The 22,682-nt window shown below is 43.4% G+C and overlaps 1 protein-coding gene across 1 annotated transcript; it reads right to left on the reverse strand.

Moving 5' to 3' along the window:
• Positions 1–1,187: 1,187 nt before the first annotated feature.
• Positions 1,188–22,000, reverse strand: LOC133341795 (syntaxin-binding protein 1-like). The gene is made up of 19 exons (XM_061550518.1): positions 21,923–22,000; positions 19,993–20,042; positions 19,711–19,792; positions 16,587–16,663; positions 15,694–15,772; positions 14,511–14,614; positions 13,881–14,029; positions 12,866–12,950; positions 12,151–12,281; positions 10,498–10,605; positions 10,234–10,294; positions 9,530–9,595; positions 9,178–9,258; positions 7,955–8,093; positions 7,687–7,796; positions 7,012–7,113; positions 4,710–4,795; positions 3,416–3,570; positions 1,188–3,128 (listed from the first exon to the last, which is right to left on the reverse strand). Exons 1-19 carry the CDS (start codon positions 21,960–21,962, stop codon positions 3,046–3,048), a joined length of 1,788 nt encoding a protein of 595 aa, XP_061406502.1. The 5' UTR covers positions 21,963–22,000; the 3' UTR covers positions 1,188–3,045.
• Between the last annotated feature and the right edge of the window lie 682 nt (positions 22,001–22,682).

The raw sequence follows: 22,682 nt of genomic DNA on the forward strand, positions 1-22,682 counted from the left end.
AGTTTTTTCACGGCTTTGAATTAACATTTTGGAGCACTTTGCATAGTCTTCATTATGTAATAGTATGTTAATAATGCATGATCCAAGGTTCGTTCCATGTCATTAGCACTGAACAACTCAATTCCTCCCAACTCATGCCCATCCTTCATAACACACCGGTGGGCTAAAGCAGTGAACTATTTGTCTTTGTCAACGTGACACATTTTTACTGATTGGCCGTGTCGGGTGGTGGAGGGTTATGACACATTTATAAATAACGCGATCTAAACCCAAAAACGTTGATTATGAATAACATTGGTCGCGAAAGCCTACGTGTTAAACTCATGCCCATCCTGATTCATGAGTGGTCTGAGCCCACAACGGTTGGAACCACGCCTCTGTCTTGACTTAAAGCTTTCGTGATTGCAGGAATTCATAATCTGAGTCTTTCGGTAAAGTCACTTTACCGAAAGACCCAAAGAACACGACTCTAAGTTAAGCTTCTTCACAGTGCCTGTGTACGTTTCTGACAATTACAAAGCCCCAGTGTTGAGCGGTAATGATACTTGGCTGAATGTTTGGCAATCTAAGTTTCTTACACTTAGGACTCATACACCTAACAAAGAACAATCATATTCTTGGTTCTTTCGGTAAAGTCACGTAGAAGGGAAAGCAATAAAATAATTTTTTTTAAAATAAAAATTCTCATGAAGTTTCGATTGCAACACAAGCAATCATCATCAGATGTGAAAACCACCTGATGATGATTGCTTGTGTTTTATTTTTATTATTTTCCCTTCTACGTGACTTTACCGAAATAACCAAGAATATTAATCCCTGTAGTCACGAAAGCTTTAAATCAAGAACAATCAATTTAAATGTATATAAATGTTTCCTTTAGCCTAATAGGCAGAAGGAATGAGTAAAGAAATGACACAAACTATATACGCAATGGATACAAGGAGAAAGCATATCGTATAAACAAGTGCAGTACAAATGTTAACCAAATTGGCGGCCCAGAAATTAGCAGAATCAAATCATAAGGGGGGGTGGGGGGGATTGACGAGTGTTATGCCTGACAGGTCCAACCCTGCTCAACCGCTGAGATGCGATGGTCAAATTCCAGGGTAGCACAGGCACAGACGTAATCTCTTTGAAAGACATGGCATAAGCATGATTAGGTTAAAGAATAACAGCTCACACTTAAGTGGTGGTGAAGCCAGAATATGTATTTAATTTCTTTAGAAACATCTATTGCACCATTGCACAGAAATCAAGCCGATACATGACGACACCGCATCCATATACAAGCACAAAAACATTACACCCAAAAACCACGCACCGATCAGACTGCCCATGGTACACCACATGAACATCAAAGTAGCTCCTTTCAAAGCACATATATTCACAAAGCAAACAGATATAAAATAAATCTGAAGCCACAAATGCATGCCTGTCAAAAGACATGAAAAGTAAAGATTTCAAAAAGGCAACACTAAGTCACATGTGTGGTGTTCAGCGAAAACTTACTCTTCAAGTAATGCAGCTGGATTTATGCCTGCTCACCTATAGTACATGAGTGGAGAGAAAAAAAGCATAGTATTTCAAAGCATAACGGCCTCTTGTGCTTTAACCTTTGGCTTGTATATACTGCCTACCTGGATAGCAAAGGTCGTAAGTTATGCCTCCATATATATTGTATGCAAAAATCAAAGAAACCATGTTTACCTAAATAAATTATGATCAGCAAAAGGTATAAAGTAGCAAGTAAAATAAAATCTAACTTGATAAAGCAATACAGTAATAACAATATTTAAATAGTTTGACATTTTAAGTCTTGGAATTTGATGTCAATTAATGGTGGAGTATTCTCACAAAGTTGGAATCTAATTTCCTATGATTTCCCATAAAAGCAATTCCCTTTGGTCCAAACAGTCTGAATGTCTCCCTGTTATTTGAGTCAAGGACTTGACTGCAGCTCTTTTGTACAGCCGTAGACCATACTCGGGTCAGCGAATCCAATCGCCCGTGCCAGCCCACGTCATGATGCCCCTCGCTCAAAATATTCCCACTCGTGAGATGGCGTCAACCCCCAACTGCTGGAAGAAAGCCGCATTAACAAAGCAACGCTGAACACGGTTACTGCGTGCTGTGCTGTGCCAACAACTGCTGAAAGGGGACTAATTGTTCCGTTCAGTAAACACTGCAATGGCAGCTTCGTGGTCCTGCTTAAGGGCCTGGAAAAACAGGCCTGGAGTTTTAAAAGTGAGGCCTTCATCACGCAAGGCTGTCACGCGAATTTTCATTATCTGACCACCGCTTTCAGGATTGCTTGTAATCGTCACTGTGAATAATGCACTGTTGTGCTCTTTGTGCATACATTGTTTGCACCTCGATAATACTAGCTTAAGGTTTATTTCGTCGGTTTCCTGAAGGCAAAATTGTGCCGTTTTTATACAAATCAAAATGCAATTAATGCGAGACACTTGTGAACGTAAAAATGAAAGGCCAAGCCATTTGCGACATGTTCATGCAATAAGAAAGCCCCATTAACACACACACACACTCTCGTTTACTCACCGGATAGCCGGTACTTCATCTCGCAACTATGTGCCACTTAGTCAGCAGCACTAACTTTTGAAAAAATAACTGCGTGGCTCACACGTGTCTACAAATACACACAATAGTGAGGCATCTTGCGTTGTCATGGTCTAACAGGTTGTACTTACACCACGAGCAAGCACACTGTGCACAACATGTGTTCTAGAAGGCAATAAACAGTATAGAAGAATAAACAGTCAATGCATATGTGTGTGTGTAGGGTACACCAAGCACGATGATGGCACGGTTACTGGGCTTGTACTGCAGTTTTAAGCCTCAAACATTCATACTTTACTGGCAACGCAGCCACCTGACGATACGGAGATTTACGCACATTGAAGTGGTTAGCGATTTATTTATGCTTATCTTTCATTCATACCAATTATCTGCACTCCAGTCTTGTAGCAGTTGCTTGTTTCTTTTAGTTTTTTTACCCGTCGCCAGGTAAGACTTTCAATTTCCAACCTAGCTTCCGTTTTCCTCGTCCGGTTTGTTCAGTTTCTTCAGGTCATCGAGGAGCTTCTTCGGAGTGAGGATGTGCGTGGACCCTGCAAACGCAAGAACACACGAGCACATACTAACCTAACAGTGAATACTAATTTTGCTTCACCTAAAATATCAAAAATAAAACAATCATTAGTTAAAGGCCAAAGCGGTTGCCCCACTACAGGGCTTACATACAAGTGCTTTTTATTGACAGAATATTCGAAATTATATTCTCCACGGGAGGCTCCAGCCTTGCCCGAGGAGCTTTACAAACATAACAGAATCATAGGCAAATAGGGCAAGAATGTATGAGTGAGGTGGGGGTGGGGGGAGGGCATACGTAACGTACCAATGAGCACCTCCCACTTGCCATTGGCTTGGGTGACCTCGTAGGCACATCGCATCTCGGAGAAGGAGACGCCACCGATGATGAAGACGATGAGGCGAGGGCCAGTTCGGTACTCGCCAGGACTCTTGTTCTTGTGCCAGTGGCCGTAGCGGGCGCTGCTCGATTGAAAAGAGGGCGCGCACGAGCATTGCGCACGTCAGAAAACGACGCGAAAGACGTAAACTCTTGCCAACCCGGACCCTCAGAGAAAACTCAATGGGTGAACATCACTAGGGGTTCTCACGAATAAGACACAAACCTAATACAGTGATACCTCGGTTCACGAACGCTTCTGTTCACGAACAACTCGGTTCACGAACAGAAAAGTTCATAAAAAGATGCTCCGGTTCACGAACTCTGCTTCGGTTCACGAACAGGAGCCGCGGCCATTTTAATGCTATTTCCAGGCTGTCACATGGTCGTGACTTCCTGTAGGAAGATCGTGGAGAGAATAAGAGACGCAGAAAGAAGTACTGTGAGTACTGTGAAGACACTTTCAGTGACTTTTGCTTTTTGGTGTGATTTTTAGCACATACAGTACTGTACTGTACTACTGTACTGTACAATACTGTACTTACTGTATTGTACAGTTCACCCGTTTGAGTGCTTACTGAAGTCATCTCAAGCAAGGTTAGTGTTCTCTCTTTATACATTACTATACTGTACAGTACACTAATGTGTATTGTAATTTGTTTCATATTTTGTGCTTCAAAAACCAAAAAAAAATGTCTGAACGGATTAACCGGATTTACATTGAACCCTCTGGGAAAATGTGCCTCGGTTCACGACCAATTCGGTTCGCGACCAGAGTCAGTTCACGAATTAAGTTCGTGAACCGAGGTATCACTGTAATAGGATAGGTCTGAGGCACCTCCATTGTGTGCTTATTCAATGCAAAATTGTAGTCCTAAGCATTACTATAATATATCATGCACATTAAACTAAGGCGTAGGTTTACAGCTTTAAATGTGGCTGAAATATACCGACTTTGGTGTTTATCTTTCAAATTGGTAACGGAGACCTTGTGATGTTTTTACCAGACATCGGAATGAGGACCTTTTTTTCTCTGCCGTGTATGTTTTCTATATGGCAGGGCTATATCCTCTTGATCTCCGCAAACCCAAATCAAAGCAATCAAATCCAAGATGACCCACATACAACATGCAATGTCACTGGCCACTTTCTGTGTTACTGAATGGCTGGGTGCAAAGGTTCGAGCGAAACAGGAAGACAGCTAGATGACGAAGCACCGCACCTAACGGCGGTGGTGCCAAAGGTTGCCGATGAACGGGCAGAGATGTACGGCCAATGCTTGGCATCCAGTTTGTCATCGACAGCATCCTGGCCCCGAAACACACACCACGAAGGGGAAGGGTTAAAACTCGCCGCACAAAAATTGCTCATGTTTGGCTGGCGAAGAGTCAAATGGCACTGGATATCCATTTTTCTGGTGTGCAGGTGGCTTAGGTAATGCACGGCAATGGTCACAGTGAAATTGCATAAACAAACTTTTTTGCATAAAAACAAGCGTAATATTAACCAACTAGCCTTTTTCCCCGTCCAAGGAAGGGCTTATTGCAGTAGATCTGAAACTTGCAAGTGAAAAGCAGACCGCGATGTGATATTCATTGCATCAATTAGCGTGCAATTTGTAAGGATGCGGTGACACAGACTGATTTCATTTAAAAGTTATAATCCCTTGTTCATCATGACGTCCTTTTTACTTTGATGTCTCAACAGCGTGACGGAGATCGCGTGACGTGAGGGTTCTGCCTTTGTAGTGAAGGCTGTAAGTTGACGCCGAGGAGGGGGGAGGCGGCGCCTCGGCCCCCATGTGGAGTGACGTCACCAGCTAATTATTAGGAATGGGGGGGATGTCCATTTGGAGGACGTCACCTGATCATGAATATTAATTAAGGGGGCTCGTTGATGTGGAGTGACGTCACGGGCATTAAGGACATTCCTGGGTGATTATAGTAGGTATAGGTTCAACTTTGGAAATACACCATTAAGTCAGAATAAGCATGACAATTGTATACAATGAGCAAAAAAAAAATTCAAGTAAAAAAAGTAGCTCATGCTATGAGGGTTACAAGCAAACAATTAAAATTGGCCGTGGGAGATGTGGGTAAAAAAAAAACCCAGCGAAAATGCTAGGAGAGGTCAAATGTGGGCGGCTGATGATAAAGGAAAGGAGAAATGAGGTATGCACGAATGCTTTCCTTTGAACACGAAAAAATCTATTCGGAGAGCTAATGATCACCCGGCTGCTTCAGGTTTTGTAAATGAGCAGCAGAGGGTTTCAATAATAAGTCTTCATCATCTGACCGACCCTTATGTCTCCTGTCACGTGTCGTGACTGTTAATAACCGTACCCACGTGCAGACCACACTTTTCACTTACCACCGGAGGCTTCAGTCAGTGCAAGAGATTATCAAGGTGGTGCATTTCTTAGGTTGAGGATAGTATCTTGATTGTACGCACCTCAAAACCTTCAGACAGCCAACTGCCTGCCACACTATAAACAACTTTTTCCCGTCCAAGGATGGGTGTATTGCAGTAAATCTGAAACTTGCAAGCGAAACGCATTGCATCCATTCGTGTGCAATTTGTAAGGCCGCGGTGACAGACCTATTTCATTTTAAGGTTATAATCCCTTGTTCATCATGACGTCCTTTTGACTTGTGTCTCAATAGCGTTACGGAGATCGCGTGACGTGAGGGTTCTGCCTTTGTAGTGAGGGTTGTAAGTTGACAATGAGAAGGGGGGAGGAGGCGCCTCGCCCCCCCATGTGGAGTGACGTCACCCACTCATAATGATGAATGTGGGGGGCTGTTCGATGTGGAGTGACGTCACCTGCTCATGATTATTAATGAGGGGGGCTGGTCGACGTGGAGTGACCGTCACGCGCGGGACACACAGACATTCTTGGCTCATTATAGCAGTGTAAGGAATCTGCGAGCCATCCTCACGCACTCGCACCACGCAGACATGAAATCTCCACACTCAGCACCGCACGCACCAATCACACGCACGGCAATACACTAGACAAGGGTCAAGGGTTAAAGGGCACTGCCGTAACACGGAGCCGGCGTGCGAGACGGAGATGTGTATTGGGAACGAGGGCAGAGATGGAGGGTTTAAAAGGGGCTGCTAGACGCGTGTTCGGGGTTGGTTTTCGGAACGAGTGTGGCTGTGGGTTGAAGAATAAACAAGTGGGTAACCAGTCTCCGACTCTTCAGAAGTAAATGGACAACTTCCAGCCCATTGCTATATCCGTGTTCTCCTGCACTGTCTATAATACCATGATTACGACGAACTATCAGGCTACGGATGCATGATTTGATTCAAGAACCAATTCTTTGTTACCTCACTTTTCCAGACTTGTGTCATGATTCATCCCCCCCCCTTAGTATATCTTTTTCATATATAGATAATTGCCACACACACACACGCGCGCGATTCTATGTAGGTAGCAAGAGCATAATGGATTTTGATCAATTAATGCATCGTTACACACCTATACAAAATTCCAAATACTGCAGTGCAGTACGTACCTCCATGATGTCTTTGACGACGGGAGTGTAGCGCGACATCTGATAGGTCTGCTCATTTATGCGCTCCTTGCGGTCCGGCCTGCTCTTGCGACGCAGCGTGGTCTGTCAACCCAAGCGGATGTGGCACGAGAAACGTAAATTGTCAAACTTGTGCAGCACGGGATAGAAAAATAACAACCAAAAAGGCACGATGTATTTTAGAAAATAGTATTTTGTTAAAAAACTACTTGAAACTCACGAATGTAAATTACAATACAGGTTTTCCCTCGCTTTATAAGGGTTTGGTTTCTGCGTGCATGTGGCTAACCTCTTTCTACCCACATTTTGCTTGTATGCGGCCAAACGTGGGACACCACTGTGTGTGTACTGCGTGCACTACTCGGTAGGCAGCAGTCTCGTGCGGTCTCGCTTTGTGCACCATTTTTTGTAATGCGTCTACCGCATAAACCGACGAAGCCTCTTTTGACAAATGTGATTCGTAACACGTGTGGATAGCTTCAGAATCAATATTAATCCATGCACCCCTACTTTTAACAGGGTCACCCCAGCAAAGTTAATTTGTTGTCCTTCCCCCGCACCTCCTATGAGCACGGTTGGCTACGTACGGTGCGAAAGAAGTTCAACATACGTACACAAAACAACCGATGTATTATTGAACACGGTTATGCGACTTACGTCTGTGACAATCGACACGCCCAGGTGGGCCATGTTGTGGATTATCTCGCTCTCTTCGGGAGGAATCTGCGCGTGTTGGATCAGCTTGTTGAGATTCTCCTCCGTGATTCCTGCAGCGCGGTCGGCCAGCAAGCATCAACCATCAACATGGAAATTGAACTTTCAAAATGTTGGCAAGACACTTACACTAAGGTGTTACACGTGGTTCCAGACACCTTGTTCATTTTATGCTGGTGGGAACAGCAAAAAAATCAGCAGCGGACATCACCGTTCTTGAGGAAGATGTAGAGTAGGATGATGCGGATCTTGTCGTAGGTGCTGACGGTGGTGTCCAGCAGGATGGGCACAATGGCCCTCATGGGATCCTTGATCTTCTCACCCTCGGCATCCGTGCCGTTAGCCAGGTCCTGCACATGGTATCCACAAAACTCAGTGCGGAAGCAACACAGGAGGCTGTCACAGAGCGCAACGGTCAACCATGATGATTAAAAGTGGAAGGTTTTGTGAACTTTAATAAAAAAAAGTAATGGCAGAGGTGGCGGAGTGGTTCAGAGGTGAGAAAGCTGGGTTAGCAACGCTGAGATCCTGGGTTCGAATCCAGACTGTTTCCTGTGACTAAGCCAGGTGCTCAATTGCAGGAAGTTGATGGCCTTAGCCTGTCATCAAATGTAAAAAAAAACACGAAACGTTAAATTTAATTTGGCTAAAATCCAGCTGTGACGATTAAAAATAACAGTTTGTCTGTCGTGTGACGAACATTAATGTTGTTGGCAAAGTGCTGCCACCCCGTACTCTGTGGACCAGAGGTGGATCAGAGGTCAGTTGAAGGGATCTCAGAGGTAGCTCTGAAATCGGCTTCCTTGAACCGTTCTCTAACATGGAAGGGTTGCACTGCTCTGCACGACATCCGAAAAGATTGTCTTGTGACGTGAAAGCCTACCGCACAATCGAGATAACACTGAGGGCAATGACAATATATATATCTAAGTAATGTCATAAATATGAAAGCGTACTAACCAAATTGGTTTTGCCTTCGGAATTCTACTGCTGTCGGATAAAGATTAATTAAGGCCTGTTGTACGCAGCCAAGGGGGTTAGACACAAACAGTGATATAGCAAATAACACACTGCAGAGTATTATCGTTTCAACATGTCATAACTTCAATTACAAATGTCTACAAACATAATGGATTCCTGTAAAATAATAAACCAATAAAAATCCTCGTACATATATAGCATGGATATGATTAAACACTGTGAATTGATGAATGTATTTTCGAACAGGTGAATATATCCTGACAAGCTCATGTAATACACACTAGGCAATGTTCAGGACTTCAACGAGACTTGATGACAGATCCTAATTGACACCATTGGTTTCACGGCGATCAAACATTAAGCGGCGAATGCACAATGGATGAAGCAATCGAGAAAGACGGAAAATGTAGCCGATGGTTTAAAAAAAAAAGACACGAGTTAAGACTGCGTCACCTGCTCCACACGGCACAGCTTGTTTACAGTGCCCTGGTAATGCTTCATGCAATCCTCGGCGAGATGCAGGTGAGTGGAATACTGGAACGACAAAAAAACAACAAATCCTGATGCGTCGTGTTCCCTCCCCCTTTGCAGAAGTTAATAACGATGACAATGGGCGTATCACAAACGACGTGCTGCCAGCGTGGGGCTTCCAGGCACAGACTTCATTGCACTCGCATAGCTCAGGTAACCACATTAAGAGGCACTGACAAGTGATCATACTGCACAGGGTTATGAGTACAATACTTAGCACTTTGGACATCATTATCTCTAGTGCTATACATGTGGGTTGAACAATTACACGTACTTTGCTCAGCTCTTTCTGGTACTGAGGCATCTTCTTCAGCATCTGCGACACGTCACGCATGTTCATCTGCAAACAAAACCGCCATAAAAAGTTTAAACCGCAATAAAAAAAACTATCCAAGAATAAAATAACATTGAGGAACAGAAACAAAACATCAGTTTCCATTTTAGGAACTCGCTTTTAATTTCCCTTTCCCATACAACATCGAGCCATGGTATATAAAACACCTACTCACGAACGAGTGAAACAAAAATACGACGATGTATTTGTGAACAACAGTGCCCATCTTAAAGAAATCCACAACTCATTCTAGACACTAAGAATACATCTTCTTAAGCAGCAGAGCCTGTACACGTTTGTATGCACGTTATCATTTAACAGGTGGGATGCTGCTGTGGTGTCATTGTCCACAAGAACAGCAGATGAAACAATGGGAAAGTCTGTCCAACGACCAATATAAATGGATACACACCAGTTAACAGATCTACTGGCAGGTCAGCTATGGCGAGGTAAAGTGTGGGTATTACCACCTCGCCAAAATACCCTCTGGTTAAGATCTTTCCACTAGCAGCAGCAAAAGCAAGATATTGCAGAGCTGCGCCTTTACACTTAAACAGGTGATTGCACCGACAAAGGCAGGTATGTCTGCCTGCGAGTTCAGCTCAGTGGTGTGCAGGTGTGAATAGGCAGTCAGCAATGCACACCTTTTCTCCTGTGGCCATTCTCTTGCTCGAAGAGAATTCCTTCAGCGACTTGGTCACGTCCCTGTGTGGGGGGACACTCGTTCGCATGATGCACATCTCACCGCCACGCTCTGGCAATGCGCTGGAACCAAAGCCTGCTTCCCAGGGGGAAACCCAAGCAGCTGCCAGCTATGGCGATAAGCCGTTACCCCATTAAGCTGCATTGCGGAAGATGACAAACACAACCCACGTGCATTTTAAAAGTTGTATTTATATTTCACTCACTGCGAAACGTCGGCTATGTGCTTGTGGCGGAGCTGCATCCAGAGATCGTCATCTTCATCCAACAAAACCTCCTTCATGTGATTCTCACCCATCCCACTCGTGTCGTATCTGCGATAGGACAAAGGCTCGGTGGCTATATATTTATAGCAATTAACCTTGACACGCTGCTTTGAACGAAACCCGCTTTAACTCGCTCGCGACCAGCATGGAAAATCCCATGAAAGCCAATCACGTACGATACAAAAAAAGAATGCATTAAGCAAAACTTAGCGAGCTGATCTCCACCTTCAAAGCACACCGGGGCTTGACACCTCTATATCCCCCAAGCTTGCTTCCTTGCAAGCCAAAAGGTAATTGGCACAAGTCATATTCGCGACTAGTGGAAAGGGCACGATATAAATTCTAAATAGCATCGTCAGCGCTCCCCACATGCATGAAATGTGATTGCATAGCCCCTAGTTTCATTTTAAAGTAAGACTACGCAAGGTTTTCAGTGCAAAAAAAGTCCGAATGGTAGGACTGACACTTGCCTTTGCATGCTCACAGCTTGCTCGGCAAGCTGGTGTCCAAGTGGATTATTGACATTTGAAACAGCACTGTAAGCTCTCGCAAGAAGTTTAACAGACCGTGAAGGGCAAAACACACCCCCTTCACTGTTGAGGTATTATTACACCTGGTTAAGGTGCAGCGCTAACATAAAAACGGCAAAGGGCAGCTGAAAAAAGTAGTACCACTCTTATCAACATGAACACCTTTAAATATATTTAAGGACAAAAAATCCAGCACAGGGCAGAGTAGAATTGGACAGGGTGGTTCATGAGGATAACAGAATATCAGAACAGTGAGCTAACCCCGAGTCCCAGTGTTTGAATCCAGGTCGCCAACCCAATGATTAAACTGGGTTCTCACGCGTAGTCAAGTGATTGGGGCCTTAACCCAGTCAATGACTGCTCAATTTTTTTTATTCTAGCTATGAGAATTAAACATTTCCGATGCAGTGACGTGCAACGAAAAACTCTTGAATGCACGAGCAGGTGTCTCCAGAATGTGAATAGAGCAGCTTTTATAAGCGACTTCAGCAATTGTTCCATGGTATATAACATTCGCAGGGACCTGCAAGAGATCCGAATTTAAATGTCTTCGATGAAATGATGCCAACAGCAGAAGAATATCCTTTGGAGAAAAAAAGCGAAGTACATTTCAAAATACGTATATTACCCACGATATTCCAGATCTTGTTTGATCTGGAAAGCTAAGCAGGGTTCAGAGCCTGCTTAATGCTTCCATGGGTGACCACCATTTATAAAAAGAGGTGCTATCGGTTTCTGGGAAGCTAAACTGTGGGCAGCAGAGATCAGTGCAGCAAAATTCATTGCTGTAGTGTACTATGCTGCCACACCTATGCTCCCTACCTTCACCAACCCACACTGAACAGCACAGTAAAGTATGGTTAAAACAAAACACACAAATTTTTGAAAAGTTTGGACGAAACATCACTTTAATGTTATGATCATTGCATAAGCCAGAACAAATGGTACGTCAGTGGCCAATGCATTAATAAAATAATCCAGCAGGGGATTGACAATAGTGCAGCAACTGTGTATGTACACGTGCATTTACAGGGAGAGTGCAAAAGAGGAAAAGTCAGCTCACTTGTAGACATCGTTCTCGATGGGCAGGAGGTCATAGGCCATGGCCTGGAAGGTGAGTTCATGCAGCACGGGTGAGGTGGGGTCAAATCCACGGTCGATGATCAGGAGCTGCGATCGACCCTTGTCGGGACCCTGAGCCCAATCAATTGCACAAAATAAAATTAAAATACATACAACAAATAGGCATGCCATGATAGATTGGTTCATTGTGTACAAATCAATTCTCATCCTCGCGACACGAGCACCGAGCTTACGTCTTAATCACCTGGAATGCGCCAAAACTCATCAGCACTTGGCAGCTAAGCAGAGCTGAGCCTGGATAGTATTTGGATGGGTGAACACCGTGCATGCCAAGTTGTCATAGGTGGCTGTGGGGCTACGCGGTGGGCAGCAACGGGCCAGTGCAGGAAAACCCATTACCGTACTGTGCTTCTATGCTCCCAAATCTGTGCTCTATGACTTCACAAATTAAAATTGAAGAGAGTAGTGAAATATGATCAAATAAGTGAAAAAAACGTTTTTGGTCTCTATGACCGAACGCATGATACCTGAATACTTAATCTTACCAAGAATTGCATTTCATGCTGGCACCTGTGTCCAGTTGAACATGATTTGATGATTAAGACGCTAATGAAAAAACATTTTACATTGTGCAAGTCAGGCACAATTTAATTTAAAGTATCCAAATGTTCTGTTCAGTACAAGCATGCACTCACGTCTCCCATGGTCGGGTTGTCAGCCTTGTAAGCATCCAATTTATCCTGAACCAGCTGGGCAAGGTAGGTGTTGTTGGCATAATCTCTGGTAAAAAAAAAAATACAAAAAAGAATATTACAAACCTTTGTCCATTCACTGCTGATGGACTCTGCATGCCAGGTTGGTCATGAAATTACAACAAGAATATTGAAAACTGAGACACGGAAACTTAGTAGTTATTTCTGCCGCACAATAATACAGGCAGTGCATGAGGTGGCCATGTGTCCCAGAGGTCAGAGCACTGAGCGGGCACCGCTTAGATCCTGGGGGTTCGAATGAAGGCAACAGCCTGTGATTAGACTGTTCACGAGCACAGAGAGCCGATGGAAACAGCACGGTCCCCAATTTGGTTCTACACCTAATTAGGCAAAATTCAAGCCCTGAGAATAAAAAATATTGGTATTAATATCACATGATGAACAGTACATTATATTTACTAATTAAATTTTACCAGGTAAGGCCCACCGATCTATATAGCTCTTTTTCAGCAGCGACCTGGCCACATATAATAGCTCAATAAAGTGGCTGATCATGTGGGAATGTATATCAGCCAAATGTATATCAGCATGTTCCTAAAATGCAGAGGGAAAAACCGGAGTACCCAAAAAAAATCCACGCGAATAGGGGGAGATGGAGATAAGCAAACTCCAAATATACAGCAAGCGTCTAGGGTTGGGGATTGAACCCACAACCGCCTGTATACCAGGCGAGGTTGTTAACATCTCGCCACCGTGGCGCCCCAGTCGTAGGGAACGTAATGCCCTCTCTTATATGAAGGGTTGCACTACTCTGCCAGAGTTCAGAATAGATTGTTCATCTCATGGCATGACCTTGAGCACAATCGGGAATAAATTCTAAAAAAAATACAAACTGACATGTAACGGTCTGTTCAGCAATGGGCTTAACAGATGGTGCTGATGTTGTACACAACGTATATATATATAAAGCGCCTGGTGCTAATGGTGCATGCTGTACCCGCGGTAGCGAACAGCAGGGTACTCTTGCAGCGTGGCGCACAGTGTGGCGATCTGCTCGGCGAGCCGCTCCATCATATGGTTTCGCACGGATGCCTTTTGCGGGCTGAAGAAGCTCTGGAAAGCTTCCGGAGCGTCGAGAGAGAACACCTAAAAGCACAAGACGTGCAGTGTAACCTCGTGCTCCCATCGCCACCATCCACTGCAAGCGCTGCCCAGGGACGACGGTGCGTGCGCTTAAATTAGGCATCACAAGCTGCTAATCAGCACCGACAATCATGTGTTAAAGGCAGCTAATGACATAATTGTAATACTTTATCATACAATAAAAAAAAGCTTTCAATACAATTTAACAGCAGAGCATCTTAGTAACACATTGGTGGGGGTGGTATTAAAATGTTTATCTTCAGCCACTGTTCATTAAACAAAGGTTAAAACACGATGATGGCCTGGGTAAATTCAGATAAAGAAAAATTGATAGAAGCATCAATAAAAACCCAGTTTAATAATAATAATAAAAAAGGAGCAAGGCATTTAGCCTGGATTGAAACCGTGATAACAATTATTCGATATCTTCACCTCATACAAATCCCTCTCTCCACCACAAACCCATAAAATTCCAACCACGTACCTGCGATTCGTAGGGCAGGAAGGCGATGTTTATCTCCTGCAGGGCCTTGGTGTTTTTGGCAACACGGGACTTGCCCAGTTCTTTGAACAGTGCTTCCGGACAAGCTGCAGGCAAGCCGAAGCGATTCCAGCTCTCAACACATCCACTCACATTCCTCATCCCCTAGGGGTCACGTGTAACTCAGCCATGCAAACCTAGAAACAAAACTGCCTTTGCAGGTGTACTTCTATAGATTGGTGGGAAGTTAATTGTTATGCAGTTGACCTTAGAGACTTCACAGAATGTCCAACAAGTTTACTTTTGGTAAAGTCATGTAGAAGGGAAATAATCAAATAATAAATATAAAACAATAACATTCTCACGACGTTTCGATTGCAACACAAGCAATCATCTGATGATGATTTATTTTATTTTTATTATTTCCCTTCTACGTGACTTTACCGAAAGAACCAAGAATATGAATCCCTGCAGTCACGAAAGCTTTAAATCGAAGTTTGCTTCTGCTGAATATACTGCAAAGATGCATGATTGATGTGAAGCCACTGACTTAAAAAAAGTCCGATACACATAATAATGATACTACATTTGAACCTTATGGCGGGACCCCGGGGTCCCATAAGACCCCGGCTCTCGCATACACCGCGTTGAAACGTAATTTTATGTCTGTTGAAGGCGAACGATGCGGTAGTCTATTCGACGAGCTCTACACGATGCGCTAATCAAAGTTTCAAAGTTTTGTTTATGACTGACTACGGCAATTTTGTCAACGACGGGTGCTTGGTGAAGAACGAGAGGATTGATTTCTGGTGGGTCGCGGTGTTTATGTGCGCGGTGGGATGGAGTCGCCAAAAATAAAAATTAATTACGATTTTGACTTCCGTTTATTCGGGACCCCGGGTCCCGCCATAAGGTTCATATACAAAAAAACATGACACCTTTAAAATCATCTCAGAAAATTTTAATATGTAAGACGTTATTATCAAAATCTACGTTTTGCTTAGAAACCACTTAAGAATTATAATTATAGTTTAAACTTCGTGAAGGAAATTATATTGAAATACTGTATAATTGTAATTAGAAACAATCATATTTATAAGCGAAGAATCTATAGGGGTTATATTTCAATAGATAGATAAAAAACAATCGTGTTCTTAACTACTACTTTTTCTTTCACAATACTTACAATCAGTGAAAAACACATGTGCGCCTTTGTACTTGAAGATGGATGCATCTTTGAAATCATTAATCAGTGCGCGCACAGACTGAAATGCAAAACAACATTTCCTTGTTAAAATGCAAGTCACACTGCAGATGAGGCACTCAGGACACAATAAGGAAACATTTTACAGCAGAGCTTCGGTGATAAACCGCAGGACACAAACATGATTAAAATATTTTAGTTTAACTAATGAATGAACATTGCATACATAATAAATCGAATGTTACACAATGGAATGTGAATATTTTATAATTCAGGCACATACGGAAAGCTGCTAAAGCCACAGGAAATCATGAATCCTGGAGTGAATTTGAGGATAGGTAGTATTTTTATCCAACAGTTACAGGCAGCAACAGTGATATGACTTTCAAGCTGGATGAGAAACCAAACTAATTGCTGACGATTTACCGAAGCCATGTTTTCCATTAACTTCTAATTAAATAATGAAGTAGAAAGCTTTTTTTGACCACAAATTAACATTTTTGTCTGACATTATTCATATTTTTCTCGGGTTCCTTATAACCACACGAAATGCGTTATTTCGTCATTGTGTTTGCATCTATTGACAAATGTGGATATGCAAAATAAATCACAAGGCAGCAAGGAGCAGCAGCTTGATTAGAAAAAAGTTGTACCTTCAGAATAACTTCGTTCCCATGTAAATAAGTGCTTAATTCCATGAAACAAAACACCCATGACGAAGCCGAATTCAATGGTCACGTGCACAACCGGCGAGTGTAAAAATAAACACGTTCAATTGCAACCGCTGAGACTGGCAGCTGCCAAGCTACGCCGCTAGCTCCCCACCTCGCCCATTATTTACACGCAACACAATAGCATCGGCGTCATCAGCTTACCTTCTCGGATGGGGTGATGAGATAGAGGGCCTCGAGGCTAGGAATTGGCTCCCTCCGCTTGTTAATGTCCTCCACGACTGTGCAAAGACAAAGATCCCCCGTATAGCCTTAAAACTGTCAGGGCAAGTGCTGTTAAGCGAGCACCTATGAAGGCCGACATGGTACACGAGGGGGTGGGGTGGCCAGCACCACGCCCGACCGCTTTGGCTCCCCGGTGACGATGCTTTAACACACCGCACCAGGTACTCATATGAGGCCGAGTCAACCTAGAGGAGGCCCATAAACAGTTCAGATAGTTGATATCACTGGTGTTGGCCGTGAGCGGGGAATCAAACTCGGGTAGCCGGGTTCGTAGCGCAGAGCGCTAACCACTCCCCTACCGCTCCCCACGACTGTGCGTGCACACACACACACAGTACGGTAATCAACACTCATAGTTGGCTAAACTGCTTGCACAGCTATGCGCCTCCCCACGCACACGCGTTGCGACCGACTCAGAACGTACGCCCAAAGTGTGGTCCCAACAGCAGACCACGTTGCCTCTATGCCGAAGCCGCAATCCCAACGGCGCAAACAAATTATCACACGTTGGTGGCACGATCACTGGTGAACACAAACGTGGTAGGATTTTAAAAGTGACTGGAAGATGTTTTTCACAAGCTGTCCTATGCCTGTGACCATATCAACTGGAATGTCTAATCTCATCAGATCTTGTAACCTAAGCAGCGTTGGACTTGGATAGTGCTTGGTTGGGCGAGAACTATGAAAAACACGTGTTATAGGCTGCTGTTGTGGTCAGCAGAGGACTCGTCCAGCAAAATCCATTGTTGTATAGTTGTACTTACATGCTGCCATATATATGCTCCCCAATTCACTTACTGACCAGTGTGTTGAAGTACGGTGAAATAACCCCTTATGATCCACATGGCATGGGAATCATAGGGGTTATAAGCAGTGAATGGGTTGTGCATATTTATGTTAACTTTTCAACATAGCTCCCTTAAAGTTTTCAATTACTTTACAAAACATTTCTTATTAAGATTTCAAAAAACAGAACTCAAATAGTTGTATTGTCCTGTACTGTACTTACAAAGTGCTGTATCATAAATTAGTATTCGGTGCATAATATAACATAGCCAACGTTTGCTGATGTTTGCAGTTCATTAGAATGTTTACTTCCTTCCCTAATTGAGAAAAAACTTAAGGGGTTATTTGAATAAGTTGGATGTGGAGCAACATTTCACCTACTTAAAAGGTTCCATGCCAGAGGCAAAAATGCATTCTTAATATGTTGAGCGATATATTTGGGAAAGCATCATTCCCACTAAATGCATGTATCAAACCCAACAAGAACTTTCTACAAACTCCAATACAGCTCATTTTTGCTACGTAAGAGTGTAAACATTTTTTTTTACAATTAACACTGTGATAGATTAAAGACCATTAGAATGTGGCCCACATTTGTAAAAAAAAAAACATAAAATATGCATTTACAGCCAATTGACAATTCACTGCTCTGTGGAAACCTGCATAATCCGGAGCTCTTCATGGGGTTTATTTGACCATACTTAAATCTGATGTCAGTGCAACTTGATAAGAGGTGGGTCCAGTACAGGATCAGGTATCACACTTGCCACTGAACTTAGCCTTGGCTGGGAATCAAACTCAACATGGCTGGATTAATTGCACAGTGCTCAAACTGCTGCAACCCTGATAGTCCTCTCTGAAGAGACACTAATAATAATTAAACGTGAGTATTCTAATTAAATTCTGCTCATCGTGGCAAAAACATAATGATTTGTGCCTCCATGCAACCACTAACCCTGAAAGCGATGGAGGCTTTGGCAAGAATACAATTAAAGTCGCCGCTGACGTGCTTGACAAATCCATCTTGCTTTATATAAAAAGGCACATTCATGCGAGCGCTGCACCACAAAACCACGGTTACTATAAATTTAACTTGTATAACCATGAAGAAAGAGATAAGAGGCCTCGGCAGAGGTAGTTTTAACAAATTCTCGTCTGCCCATCATAAACGTGTTTTTTTTAAACACATCATGTTCACATGATAAACTGAGGATACACTGTAGGACATGCGTGCAAAGCAGGTTCAGTTGACATCCTGTGTCATTTTCTACGGCACGCCACTGCGAAGCGGATCAACAATCCACCCTTAAGTCAAGCACACAGTCCTCCTATGTCTAAATCTGTCTGCGGGTCACGTATGACAAATGATACAGGTTTTCGTGTATGCTGCCTCATGGACACCAACCAATTTGCCATCTGATTGCAATCTCATAGCCCAAAGGCTACTTACTGTACGAGAGAGAAAAGTGCCAACATAAACCAAACCACTACAATAGGAAAAAAGCACACAGGACATGACACATTTACCACATTTTCAATCACGAAAAGATTAGAGGAACTAAAACTATTTATGTGCAGGTGTACAATGACTAAATATGCAATTCTGCATGTACAATCTTGCCTTATTCATTAAAGAAAGCCATAACAGTGTTAAGTGTAAGTGCCAAAATACTTTTTGAAATCTAAAACATTGTCCTTTTTCAAGCATGGCCAAAGATCATTTAAAGTAAACCTTTGATCAAGGACAAATCTAAAATGTATTTATCTCATGAAAATAAATTAAACAACACATTCTGCAGATTAGCTCAAAACGGCTTGCTTTTGGGAGACAGTGTCACAAATAAATAATGCATTCATGGCTTAAAATGGTATAACTGGGATAGATGCATTAAGCAGTAATGAAAAAGATAATGGAAAATTATCTTAATACTGCCATGGGACTCCTCACTTCTGCACATGATGAATGCAATTCCACTAAGGTTAGTCAACGGGCTTGTTTCCAAACATCGTTCTGCGTGCTCCAATTAAATAAGTACTAGATGCTTCACATGTATACAAGGATACGATTTTGGTACCATATTTTCAAGATTGAATGGCCTTTGTTCAAATTCACAATTTGCATTACATCTGTGCCAAAAGTGTGTAGCATGAGCAATGCGGTCTGTATTCTCAAGGTTGAGCAAGGCTAAGCAGGGACACACCCTGTGCCATGACCTTGATGCTTTACCATCCCACCGAGTGCATGATCAGGACTTACTGGTGATGCCCTCGGTCATGATGTCTGTCATCTTGCAGCAGGAGGAGAGCATCCTCATACTCAGCTGGTCGACCACGAGTACCTGCAGAAATGCAACAATTACGTGAAAAATCTTAAGCCACAACACTGACTTGCAACAGGATTTTATAAGATAATGAAGAGCAGTAAAATTTACTTCCAAAGGAGATTGCCTTTATACGTATGTATGCAAAACAAAACAGGTAAGCAGTGTGAAGAGTGGGGGCTGTAGATATGATTTAGATTTTACTTTACTGAACGCACCTTCCATTCTCCCTTCTTTTTCACCTTTTGGATAACTTCTTTCATGATCTCTGTTAAAGAATAGGTCATTGAATCACGTCACGATTGAACGCTAGGAATGTGCATATTGCCATGTACCATAAAACGTTGTCATGTCACAAGCCACTTCGGGCCCGATGCAGGCAACGCTATATATTGGTGACAAACACAAGACACGATATTATAAGTTTCCACCGATGAGCAAAGCAAATATAAATCCAGGAAAAGTCAATGTTTTGATCAGCATGTCTTCAACACTCACATCATTTGGTGGCGTTTGGTCATTTCACGTTTGGCTTTAATATACACGCACGCACATATTATACAAAGCCACATTTATATTATGTATAAACAACAAAAGTGTGCATACCAATTTAGCAACATGCCTGCGTGGTCAGTGAAGTGGTGAGATTGCACTTAGTCCACGTGAACAGTGGTGGTTGCTATGTTTAACTAAAAGACCGGATCCCGCCTTCGTATTGTGGAATTTATATTACGAACTCTGAACCAACGGAAATGAACACCGCCCTGCACTCAAGTGAGAATCGTGACACTTTTGACATTTGACGTATCAACATTAAGTACAGTCTCGCAAATTAAACTGTCGCAACCTCAGATAATTCACACAAGCGGCAGCAGCTTAAGCAAAAAGAATAACAACAGAAAAACATGCGAGGAAATGTTCTTTAAATAAGGGACAACACACACGTAGAAGCCAGCCAATTAAAGTAAACTCCAGAACAATGCCATATGGGCGCGTCACGAGTTGAACACACGGCAACTCACGAATGTGCCGACAACACCGCACTCCCTAGAGCATGAAATGTAACGTGACAAGAGGCTTGTAAAACATATAATTGCGGTGCTGTTTAGAACGCATGTGTGCATTCAAGTGAAGGAATGTCAATCAACAGCACAACAGTGGTTAATCTGTAATGTTACTCAGCCCAGCCATAAAAACGTGGACGTTCCGCCACTAGCTATAAACACAGAGATACTGTACTGATACTAAAACATTGATTACAACGATTTAAATATATAAACGCAATGAAAAACGCCCACCCAAAAAACAAACTGCTCATATCCTGTACAGCATACGCTTCTTGGCTGTGTCGCAAGCTGCCTTGCACAACTTCAAGTTAGTCATTTAGGTAAATGTGTGTGTAAAGCTATGAATGGCATGTGTATTGGGACTCTATATTCCATCTACTTTGATTAAAGTCTCATCTCCCTTTTCACAGCCCTGGGTGGGAATTCCACATTACCATGATAGATCCGAAGTCACATTGTGGCAACTCAGACAGTAATATTATTCCCAATCAATTAATATTGATTTTACGTCACAATGTCGCCCTCAATAAAGTACTATGGGCTGGAAGGTCCTCCAACTCAAAGATTAAACACACGCTACGACATTACCCTATTATCAGACTACACGCCCTAATGAATGTGTTGCTAATTTGCTGTCAAAATACCGCTCAAGCATAACAGCCGAGAGTAAACGACACCACAAAACAGCGCCAACATAAGCAACACATTACGTATAAAACATGTGGGGAAGGGGGGGGGAATTCCACTCTCCACGATCACGAAATCCCTGGTCACACAGTGCGACCCCGAACAGGGACGCCGCGGGACCTCCTTGTCCCCCCCCCCCCCCGCCGGGTGTGATCCCCCATCATCGGTAGAGCTTCTAGGCAACACCGAAGGCTCCGCGGAGGCCTAGTGTCCTACGCACAGCAATATTACATCGGCGCGGAGGAGTGCCGAGGACGGTGCAGTGAGCGGACACCTCTGAAAGTCCGCTCTTAAAATAAAACAAATACAACTTGTGACGAGAGAAGCAACGGCCAAGGGCGAGCAAAGTGACGAGAGAGAGAGCGAGAGAGCGAGCCGCGTAGCTGCCACTTACTTTCCCCGACCACCGCTTTGAGTCCATACGTGGGCGCCATCTTGTCTCGCCTCCTAGGGCGGGGGGGGGGGGCTGCTGCGGGGAAGGGGTGCAAGCGCGTGCGTCCGTTTACATTTCCCAGCGAGGATGGGCGACGCCTCCCCTCCTCAGCGCGCGCCCATTGGTCCAAATTCAACGATCGCGCGCGTTGATTGGTCAACTTACCTCGGGGGTTTGGGGGAGGGGCTCTCGCTCATTGGCATCAATGGGAGGGGCGGCGGGGGGGGCGCGGGGGTTCCCGGTGCGCTTATCCACGCTGGGGAATCTAGAGAGCTCGGCGTTTTTTCCCGTGACGTCACCCCCCCATCACAACACCCCCCGCCCCCCCCCCGCAAGGAGGCCTCACGTCAGCTGATTGATGTGGCTTTGAGACCCACACTTAAGGTTTAAAAACCCATAATATTTACACATTTAAGGCAACGCTATTGACTAATGTATCGGATTTGTTCTTTCTTGTGCAGTATTACTTTTAAGGCATAAGCGTGTGTAATAGTGGGAGGTACTGTGCTCCTATGGGGGTTCAAACAAACTTTATATTAAAGCCAGAAACAATGTAAGAGTACAGTATAAGATTTGTCACTTGATTTGAGGTTGGAGCTGGAAAAAAAGATAATAGGCTCAGTAGTAGAAACGCTTTCTGGGATGTATTAGAATGGGACATTTTTATTAATGTAGAAAATAAAATTCCCAATTAAATTACTATTTTTTTGCCCTCTTATTT

This window comes from Lethenteron reissneri, chromosome 12, assembly GCF_015708825.2.
Source record: "Lethenteron reissneri isolate LAM-NWPU_2019-01 chromosome 12, ASM1570882v1, whole genome shotgun sequence".
NCBI lineage: Eukaryota > Metazoa > Chordata > Hyperoartia > Petromyzontiformes > Petromyzontidae > Lethenteron > Lethenteron reissneri.